This window comes from Protomyctophum parallelum (assembly GCF_964188405.1).
Source record: "Protomyctophum parallelum genome assembly, chromosome: 1".
In the NCBI taxonomy this organism is placed as follows: domain Eukaryota; kingdom Metazoa; phylum Chordata; class Actinopteri; order Myctophiformes; family Myctophidae; genus Protomyctophum; species Protomyctophum parallelum.
Window position 1 is genome coordinate 65,699,115 of NC_139697.1, and position 11,628 is coordinate 65,710,742.

General features: G+C 41.9%; 1 protein-coding gene across 1 annotated transcript in view; it reads right to left on the reverse strand.

Annotated features, from left to right (window-relative positions):
* Positions 1-5,066: 5,066 nt before the first annotated feature.
* The window catches only part of slc25a35 (solute carrier family 25 member 35), a 10,364-nt gene continuing 3,802 nt past the window's right edge, over positions 5,067-11,628 (reverse strand). Inside the window, 3 exon segments of the mRNA XM_083768237.1 lie at positions 5,067-7,286; positions 9,228-9,298; positions 9,301-9,361. Coding sequence (XP_083624363.1) covers positions 7,116-7,286; positions 9,228-9,298; positions 9,301-9,361 — 303 coding nt within the window. The 3' untranslated portion in view covers positions 5,067-7,115.

Consider the following 11,628-nt stretch of genomic DNA (forward strand, 5'->3'; position numbering starts at 1 on the left):
CTGGATTACCAGTCCGGTGCCCAGACCGTTACGCTACGGCCTGGGCCTAATGTATGTTTTCTAATCAAAATAAAAATCGCCAAAGTAACTAGTAACTAAAGTTTTCAAATTATTGTAGTGAAGTAAAAGTAAAAGTTTTGGCTCCGGGATGTAGTGTGGTAAAAGTACTGGAAATTGGAAATACTCAAGTAAAGTACAAATACCTCAAAATTGTACTTAAGTACATTACTTAAGTAAAAGTTACTTTCCACCACTGCATATGTAGCAGGATGGGCTTTGGTTCCTCACTGTGCAGCCCATGCTCCGCCTACTCATCAGTGGCCTGATTGCTACCAGTATTTAGGCAGCACATGCTATCATTGCTCTGTTTGCTGGAGTGTCTCCTAGAAGCTGGCCCGTGGGGCTTGCAGCAAGCCACCATTTCCCACTGCGTGTGCGTCATCCCTATATCCAAAGCTGGCATGTTGGGCATCAGTTTTGGGATTTTAATATCTGTGCAGGTATGTGTCTTACTGTCTTTCCAGCTATTAGCAATCTGTTGCAGAATTATAATATTGTGGTCTTTAACTTGACCGTGACCGCTGGTGTCTTTTTAGCCTCGGGGCTACACTGCCATCACTCACTGAGTCAAACTCCTGGAGTTCCTGCTCTGGGCGTGCGGTGTAAGTTCACCACGCACCAACAGGTATGTTGGCGGTCCTCACAGTTATAGGCTATATGTTCATTAAGGTGTCTTTGATGCCACAAGAATATAAACATGGACCTTTGCTATTACAGTTTCCTATTTGGCGCCCGCCGCGGTGGGCCTCACGATGGTGTGTCGCCCTCCTAAAACGTGGGGCCAGTGGCACACCTGCTGCTTTGCTAGAGGTTGTGAGGAACATCCACACTCTTTCTCACTAATCAACCTTCCTGTGACAGCGACTACACCAATACCGTCCCTCCCTGGTTGTGTGAACCTGGGTCCTAGACCTAGAGGATAGAATTGGACAATACTGCTTTTACTACCCCTGTGAAGTACTCATTGTTGTTTCCATTACAGGACCAGTGCTGCGGAGCTACGTATGTGGGACCATAGCCCCTTTCGGGACCCTACGTAAAACTTTTTTGATATTTTGTTTAGTTTTACGTTGGGTCCCTGCTCGCTAGTGTATTTTCGTATGGAAATTCCTAAATGCGGATGTGGAGATTCTCTCTAAAATAGGACCCGCGGCATGTGACGCCATTATTTTCCTTGAGTTATTCTGAATTCGGTAACTTTAAGTAGCTATACATCCCGGTGCGAATATCTCCTGTGGCGCGGAAGCCGTTAAGTATTTTTAATCTTTGTTTGACCGATTTGGTCGCTTTATTTCTTCTTGTTTGTTTACCGTTTATTGTACCGCCTCCCGGTGTGCGGTTGGCTTGTGAGGCTACGTCCCTGCCTCTGATCTGCTGTGTCATAGCTATAGCGCCACTAGCTAGCCAGATAGGCGGTACAATGAGGTGTCAATAAACAAGAAGAATCCAAGCTTCCAAATCGGGCAAACATATATTAAAAATACTTAACGGCTTCCGCGCCACAGGAGATATTCGCACCGGGATGTATAGCTACTTAAAGTTACCGAATTCAGAATAACTCAAGGAAAATAATGGCGTCACATGCCGCGGGGAGGCGTTTTAACATGTAAACATGAGCCAGTAAATGTTTTAATCAGGTGGCATGGACGACGTGGAACAGGACCCAATGCACTGGATCGAACAAATGTCAGAAACTTCAGTAGCATTTGGGTTCTGCTTGGAGGGCTAGTGGGACCAGGTGACAGCTGCCCAGTGGTGATGGTAACCCCCCTTTTGATGGTAACCCCCCTTTTGTTTCTGTTTTGATATTATGTTAACTAATTTTGCAGTGCATTGGGGTGCCACTACCCTGGGTCGGTTGGCCTGCCCGCCTCCCTCCCCAGTACTGGCCTGCATTAGTACTGGTATTGATTAACTTAATAACTAGTAGTTTTATCTGCTTGGAATTGCATCTATTTTAATGTTGAATAACAATGTCCTAATTGTACAGAATGAATTGGTGTTTGCCATATTGGCTGACTTCCTAATTTAATAAACCCTTTTGTAATTTTGGTACACACGTCTGCCTGCCTCATATTGTATAACGAATCTGTGTGGAGGAGTCATTAAGTGCTCCGGGTGTTCAGTGTTTTAATAAACCCTTTTGTAATTTTGGTACACACGTCTCTGCCTGCCTCATATTGTATAATGAATCTGTGTGGAGGAGTCATTAAGTGCTCCGGGTGTTCAGTGTTTTACCATAGTAAATATCTCCTGGGGCGCAATTCCCCAGGTGCCGTAGTAGGCTACCGGTTAATTCATACCACCCTGCCACACATACATCCATGCAGCTGACCTCCCAATTGGTGGATGTGATCCTGGGAGCCACACCTGTGTTCTGGTCCTCTTGATTGAGCTGAGCAGGACCTAGAAACCTGGCTCCTGCTCAGCTCAATCAACAGGACCAGACAGAACACACTCGTTACTTTTCTTCCAGTTTATTATACTCTGTTGTCAGATCGTCTTCTTGGTACAGGCGACTACAGAGCGCCCCATTGTGACTGTGGAATGCATGCATTTCTTTTATGCCTACCACTCGCTGACCAGTGTTCAGATCGCAGATGCTTCTATCGTTTAGCCTGTATAGTTAGGTTGTCGTTAGGCATTCCGCATTTTAGATAACAAGATTTAACTTAAACCAGTTGAAAGTGAACTGAAAATGAACTACGCTGACACGCCGTGCATACGATGTTGATACGCCGTCAAGAGAGGTCGGCGTATCAACGTCGTATGCACGGCGGTGTGTCTGCGTAGTTCACTTTCAACTGTCTGAAATTGCAAAAACAACTGGACAGGTGTTTGCGTAGTTTCAAGTTCAACCCCTTTAGCTATTTTGTTTTTCATGGCTTATTTTATTTTTGTGTCCTGCACACAAAGTGCCCAACCCTCATTAGTTATAAGACACCATTTTACATTTCATTACATTCATAATAATTTAATTAAAGTGAGCTGACATGAATGTTGTGTGGCCATCTGCTAATTGTGCAGAGAGAATATTAACATCTTTGTGCAATGTTTAATTTATACTCGGCTCATGCACTTTACTAGAATATATATATATATATATATATATATATATATATATATATATATATATACATACACTACAGTATATAAGTACTGCAGAATGTGGTACTTGAACACAGAATCTCTGGATTGTGAGCCTGCTCGTGACTAGACCAGTAGACCATCTCTCAGTCACAATTTACAGCAATGAACTGTAAATTGACTGGGATTTGAACATGAAATATCTGTGCTGAGAGTCTGATCATTAGACTACACCATCATTCAGTCAATCCTCTGCAAATGTCTATTAGTACTGTTGAATTAAGCGTTCTTTGGTATGTTAATCCACTTAAAAGCAGAAAATGACAGAAAATGGAACACAATGTGCTGAAATGAGCAAAAAGAGTCCGTTGTAATAATAATTTTCGCCTAAGACCTTCGCCGTTTTTATGCCGTCTGAGATGGGCTATAGCCCATGGAAAGGATGAAAAACGAGGATTTAAAAAAAAAACGAAAATCCGAGATTTGAGTGATTTTCGTATTTTTTTCAAATCCTCAAAAATGATAAACGGCGTGATATAGTATGCCGTCCAATATGGGCTATACCCCAAAAAATAAAAAATAAATTTTGTGAGAGGGCACTTTCTGCAAAAGGGCAGGTGCTCAAGCCCCCCTACCCCCCCCCCCCCCTCTGCACGTGCCTGTTTCTAATACACATATGGAAACAAGTCTCCATGACTTTTGTGTTATCCTGTACTTCCGTGTGGCTTACATTTACATTGTTGACTAATAAATAAAGTATTCAATTAATCATTCAAAACATAACATGTTGTTCCGGGCGGCTGGCGTAGCTGTCTGGGCACCTTGGCTGGTAATCCAGTCTGGCAGTGTGCCGCGGGTTCAACTCCCGATCCTGATGGCCTTACCTGCTTGTCACACGTGTCACCCATAGAGTATTAAAAGGATAGAGACTGATCTATCCCCCCCTCCTATTCATGTCAGTGGAAGTTGCTCAGTGGCCTTTTGAAGCACCCGGAAGCCGAAGGACCGTCTACTCCCGCCTTTTTTCGCCTTTTCCAAATGCGGAAGTGCAACCGAGCGCTCAATGTTAAAGCCCAGCTGCACAGGGTTTCCTTGTCATGAATCCACGGGTCCGCCTGCAGTCCTTCCTCTTACCACTTAGCAACGGTCCCAGGCTTACTTATCTGTGAAAAGAAAAGCCTGGTCACAACGTAAGGCAGAGAAGCTATCGGCGGATGTATCCTCCGGAACATCCGTCAGATGTATTTCCCCCGGATACGATATTTTCCAGACCAATCACAACACTTGTTTCATTCGCGAAGAATGTAAACTGATTTGTAAAGCATCAACGTCATTTCCTTGGGCGATACTTCCGCTAAAATCCCGCAACTTCCGGCCAAACAAATTATAGTCTTTTCAGCGTAGGTCTTGCCAGGGTGCTTACTACTAGGGCCCAGTGCTTCAACGTTGGAGCGCCTCACTGGCCCCTTGGGGGGTGTCACCCCCCTATCTCTCTCCCCATTTCCTGTCAGCCTACTTTCATCTATCCCTCTTAAAAAAAAAAGGGAAAAAAGGCAAAAGCCAGAAACATAACAGGTACTGTTCAGAGCTTTAACCTTCCTGTAATTAGGCTTTACATCAGGAAATATTTCAGGAGCAGTGTTACTCACGCACACCTCACCTGCATGGTATCTGTAATCTTGATTTCAGCCTCACGTTACCTCAACTGTGGAGGGAGGGCGACCGACACAGCGTTCGGGTCAAATGGATTTCACCCTTGCTGGAGGGTTGTGGCTGTGTATACACTTATGTGCGTCAGTCACTTGGCTTCATTTGTAGTTGTGTTCAGAATGAGATATTTGTGATTGCCGTCTTTATCAAGTATCTTTATCATATACTTTATAAAGACTGCAAGGTCGAAACGTCGTATTTTTGCCTGCCTGTCGCTAAATAAAGTTTGGAGCGTCATTAAGTGAGTTGCGAGCCCCTGCCTTCTTTTCATTGTTCACTGTTTCTAGTTTTGGCTCAGCACCAATGGAGGGTGTGCGTTGCTTCTCTTACCCTGAAATGAGAGTACCACATTTTAACTTTCACATTTTTATATATTATATATATATTATTATTTTTTTAATGTTTTCTTGTGGCTTTTACCTTTATTTTATATTTTTTATGGAGGGATAAAAAGTAGGTTGACAGGAAATGGGGAGTGACATGCAGTGAGGGCCGTCGGGATCGGGAGTCGAACCCGCGGCACACTGCCAGACTGGATTACCAGCCAAGGTGCCTGAACCGCTGAGCCACAGCCCAGGCCCACATTTATATCTTACACTTACACTTATAAGTGTAAGGGAGTATAACAAGTGGGAGTCTAATCAAAATGTGTTTAGCTGTTGCTCAACTACTGTGGAGACCTTTGTTAACCCACAGAGGAAATGTATTTGCTGTTAGGGGTTAAGTCTTTCAGGGACACTTGGACAAAAAGTATAGTTGAACCAGTGTCCTTCTGATGACCTACCCACTAAGCTACAGCCCTCCGTTCTGATTGCACGTCTTTTCTAGCCAACTGAATGCAAAAAAATAAACTCATACAGTATCAGTGAGGACAGGCAGAAACCTTGTATCTCCATATTTCATCAGTTAAGCGATAAATAACTTTTCTTTTGTAGGCTAATGAGTTTTAACCAAAGAAAAGTATTAACAAGAGCTTGTAACTAAATAATAACTACATTGGATAGATTGGAAGGATTTCATCCGACAGTGAGGATATAAAACCTACCCATGAGGTAATGCACCCCAAACATTACAAAGAGTTGCATATGGAGTGGATGGGGTGCCAGTATCTTAATAGTACATTAGTACTCCAAGATATTGGGATCAGTATACAGTAACATAATACAAATAAAGAAAAATACAAAAAAGGGCAAAGCAGTTTTAGCGTCAAACAACATATACGATAAATATAGTATGGTTGGTACTTCCATCAAATTATGCAGTTATTACAAAATCACTTTCTTTCTTTCCCGCCATTTTCACTCATCATACCAACATAGTTTGAAATGTCAATGTTTTTAGTATAACCTTAATGAAACATTACATTCTGTGCCCTTTTGTTTGCTTGTTGTTGCATAGAATTGAATCAACTTTCAAATCACAGATTATGTGGAAAGTCTTTAAGGACACTGTGGTAGGTGATTTGCAAATAACACACACACAGAATATTCACAAAACCTATGACATCGGTTTCTACCAAAAGACATGCGTGACTGTATATTCCTGCCATTGACCTTGACAAATGTCCTGGTATTAAAATTGGTCCCCGGGCACTGAACTGTGGCTGTTAACTGCTCCTAAGTAATTAGGATGGGTCAAATGCAGAGGACAAATTTCCTGAAGGGGATAATAAAGTGTCTTACCATAATACATTATATAAAATATTTAGCTTTTGGAATGGCATGTAGTTAGGTATTATTATTATTATTAATATATTAAGTATTACAGTAGTACATGATGCTATAAGATGTTTCTTCTTTTAAATATTGCTTAAATTCCCATAAATGAAAAACAAGTTAATACATCGATTCCTGTGAGGAAATTGTTGTATTGTAAAAATGCAATGTTTCTGCACGAATGACACCAATATAAATTCATATACAACTCTTCCTGTCCACAATGAATAAAGTAACTCTGATTCTGGAGTGTTACAGTAACTGCAGTTTAACTTACATTTAGCCCCGTTGCATTTTGGTTATCAAAGAAAAGCGGAGCCAACGTGCAACGTAGTATGTACATTCTATGCATTATCTGCTGAAGTGATTCAATGTCTTTTGTAGATCGTCACCTCTACTCTTTCCCATAAGAACAATACAGTAGCTTCTAGTTTGCCATTACCTCTTCAAAACGAGCTCATTAAATGAACACTCATTTACCTGTGAACGGAGTGCTTAATAATACGTAATCCATTTCATGCTTAAAACTTTGTCTGTCTGGTGCTATCTGTACTGCTTGTAGAGCTTGCGCAGTTCATCCCAGAACAGCAAAGACAGAATGGTGTGTGGACCGATACGGAAATAGGAGGCTCCCAAGCCTTTGTAGAGTCCTGTAAAGCCCTCCTTCTTCAGTGTTTTTGAGAAGCAGTCAAGGTATCCTCTATAAAGTTGACCCTAGATGAGAAAATTACATCTTGTGAAAGTTTTGCAGGGTGTAGTGCTGCACATCATTAATCAACTCCTTTCTAAATTTGAGCAAGAATCGTGCTGCATTAGTTGACTGTCCAATTAATTTTAGTCGCAAATTACTGTGAAAACCTGCAAAAAATGTCAGTCCGTCCGTCGTTCTGTCCGTCACGCCACCATATATGGCCATCAGTCCCTTACGCCTCGTGACACGTCACGCCACCATATATGGCCGTTAGTCCCTCACGCCTCGTGACACGTCACGCCACCATATATGGCCGTCAGTCCGTCACGCCTTGTGACACACTCCATATATGCCTGTCTCCATATATGAAGATCACGACACTGACCTCATCAAACCCTGGATATCCATACATGGAGAAGACTAGATCATCACCTAGATCTGCATATATGTAGCCGGCCAGCAATTCTACATCTGACCTCAAACCTTTAGATCTCCATATATGGAGCTCCATATATGGACATCCACTAACCTAAAACGGCAGGTGCTGGGCCGAGGTAAATAATAGAAACGAAAATAAGGTCCGCACACTGGACTGAGCTCCGCCTCCAAAGCTTAAATATTTATTCTTTACACCAAAGTGGACATGACGTTTCGAGCCTCACGGCTCTTCATCAGACCGTCTGATGAAGACCCTTTCTTTTCTTTTTAGTGCAGCCTTACCCGGCAGCCGGTGAAAACTAGAGTTCTTAACAGGCCCCGAAAATTAAGGCCCAGTCGTACCTTGGCCCTCATCAAACTCTGTACACTCAAGACACTGTCCCCGCTGCGACCCTTAGATCTCCATATATGGAGCTGACCTGTTATTGATCTGACCTCATCAAACCCTGTACACAGACTCAAGACGCGCTCTATATGGCCAGACCTCATCAAACCCTGTACACTCAAGACATATGGCCATAGGCCAGCGCTCGCCCAGCAGTCTGCCGTCACCCAGGCAGATGCGTGCAGGTGATTCTCATATGACTTCTCGTCCTCAGGGAGTCTTACTGGTATTAGAGACTTTAAGTGAGTTTAAGTCAAGCACTTTGTTGTTGTCTGTTTAAAGCCACTGTAGTTTGCCACATTTTGAATGTGGTTCAGCAACTAGACTAAAGACAATGAATATTTTCATGGAAAAAATGAGAATCATATGAGAATCGTGATCTCAATACTTATCTCAATACGTAATAATAATAATTTTAGCAAGAATCGTGCAGCACTAGCAGGGTGACTCTCACTGTATCATTTAAGGGAATGAAACAAGAAAACAAATGATTCTTCAGAAAGTGTCTGTGTCCTTAGAACACATTTCGAACACATTTTTGGAGAAGCTATACAGCTTTACTTACAAAGCAATGTGAGGAGCGGTGCATCTCTGCACTTTGACTGACGACATACCGGTAGATAAAATAACCCTTTATTGATCCCAATAAAGGGTCCCAATTCCCCAGGGATAAATTCAGATGTCAGCACAGAAGTAAGAGTCAATAAATTAAAATAAATAAATAGACTTAGACACGAGACATCTTCACTGCGTTTCTTAATGACCAAGTTAAGATATGTACAGGCTTTCAAATAATAAGTATGGATGAATAAAATAGGGTATACATTTATCACTTATACAGTATATATGGCTATCAAAAGCATGAATACAAGTAGTTTCAACAGTGAATATGTGGTACATGTTATCTTTTTGGTATGTTCTGTATGGGTGTGTCACATTTGATTTACTGTATACCCTGAAATCTTGAATAAACAAAACTGTGAAAAAACAAAAAGAAACTGAATATGTGAATGAATACAGTATGTACAGTCTATCAAGGAATATATAGGAAGGTGAATATGTAAGTAGGTCTCATCAGTACATCATAATAGAATCAAGTGTCAGCTGAGTATTGGGCTGACAGTAGTCATGTATTGCTTACCTTGCCTAGATGATCCACAGGCTGGTTATAGAGTCGTGTGCTCACCACATCAAAAGGCGTCATAGACAACCCACAACCACACTGCTGATCATGCCTGCAGTCAATGCCACAAGCCAGCTGCCTCTCGGAAATACCTGGGAAGTTGAGAGAGTACAGTGACGTAACTGCTATGCTCTGAAAAATTCAAAGAAAGCATATTTTCTAGATTTCAAAAGGTGCAAGTTTTCTTCTCCCGTTTATTGTAAAGCGATGATGACTTTGATGACCAACATGATTAATAATAATAATACCTTAGATTTACTGTATGTAGCGCTTTTCTAAGTACTCATTTACCTTTCAATTAAATGTCACATTGTACATAGAATAGTCTTGATTCAGAAGCACTTCATTTAGTATGTTATAAAAAGTATTCAGAAAGAGTTAATTGAACTATTATGGGTCCATTTTTACACTCTGGATTTTACTGTATATGGTCTTCAATAAGTGAACCTGCACATAATGCAAATATTTCATCTTAAATTATTCTAAACTGGCAAAGGCTCTGCCGCATTCTCTGCAGTGAAACCTAAGTCTGTTGTGAGCCAGTTGTTGTAATGCCTATGAATGAGATTTTAGTTTTCCCCCTCACCACACCAAGTTGTGTAAGCTGCTGTGCTTACTGAGGGGGTGATGGTAAGAATGGTGTCGAGTTTCCATTCCAAAATTGGGCAAAAGGATAGTGCTCTGTAGTCTGTCCACACTCCTCTGAGATGAGAAAAGGCTGGGAATAAGGCTAAACCGGTTGGTTTTGTGAGCAGTACACAAAGTCTGACTACAAAGTAGACCAGCCATATTTCTTGAAACTGTATTGTCAAAATAAGCTGAATAATTGTGTGGTCAAAAGAGATTATATTACTGCCGGTAGCCTATTTATTTATACATTTATAAATGGCTGTGCATCAAATAAATACCAGAACAAGAGAGAGAAGGTTCTGTAACGTGTGAGACCAGCGAGACAAACAACTGTACAACCTTTACTGTATGAATAAGAGTAGTAGACAGACTATGAACTACGCAATTCATCACTACCTATTTATAACAAAAGACTGAACTTAACAGGGAACTGAAAGTAAACGCTAATGCAAATGGTTTAATTTCCTGTTTAGCTAGTTTAGTTAACATACATTACAGGGCCAGGCTACAAAATAATGTATTATGCCGCTTATGCTTACCACTCAGTCTGATACAATGCACCCTGGAACAGCTTACATCACACACAAAATGCATTTCTACAAGTTTCAGGCTGGAGGCATTATATGATTTAGTGGTCAACCACAGGCCTACAAACTTTAATAATGGCGCTCGGTCACAATGTTAGATTAAAATTGGATAATATTAATGTGTCCTGATTCAAAGAACCAAAGAACAAGATTCCTGTACACTGTACAGGATCTCCTCACTGTTCAGAAAAAAATACCCTAACAGGAGCCCTCATACAAGGTTTCTTCGACTATGCATGCACCTCATGGTACCTCAAAGCAAAGGCCCTAAAACAATGCTCCAATGCTTTCAGATTCAGATTCCCTTTTTTGCCATTGTGTAACACATAGGAATTTGTCTTGACATTTGCGTGTGTGCATTCCTTATTACTTTTTTCACACAAAAACAACAAACAATACAAATACAACATTGTGCAAGAAGTATAAATATGTGCAACAGCACAGGACAGACAAAACACAGCACCACAGCAGCAGCCCTAGAGTCTAGGGCTGCTGCTGTGGTGCTGTGTTTTGTCTGTCCTGTGCTGTCCCACCGTCTAGGGCCTAGACGGTGGGCCTGGTCTACAAGATTCACTACACCACTAAGATGCCCAAGTACTTGTCAAAATACTTCCTTAATGTCAACAATCACAACACTGGCCAGGCCGTAGCGTAACGGTCTGGGCACCGGACTGGTGATCCAGTCGCGGTGTGCCGCGGGTTCGACTCCCGGACCCGACACGGCCTTTACCGCATGTCATCCCCCCATCTCTCTCCCGTTTCCTGTCAGCCTACTTTCTATCCCTTAAAAAATCAATAAACAATCAATAAACAATCACAACACTAGAGGGAGTTCTACAAACCACGTTCAACCCATATTCGGCTCAAACAAGGGGTTAAATTAATTTAGCTCCTATTTAACTAAAATTTGTAACACCCTACCCAGGTGGCAGTGGCTCAGTGGTAGAGTGGCCGGTAGAACAGCTGGATGGGAAGTTGGGAACGTGAGGTTCCCAGTTCGATCCCGGGCTCCCCCAGAGTTAGTGTTAAAGTGTCCTTGAGCAAGACTCTGAACCCCTACTTTCTCCAGATGAGCAGGGTGGTGCCTTGCATGGTTTCATCTGCCATCAGTGTATGAATGTGTGCCTGAATGGGGAAGACCT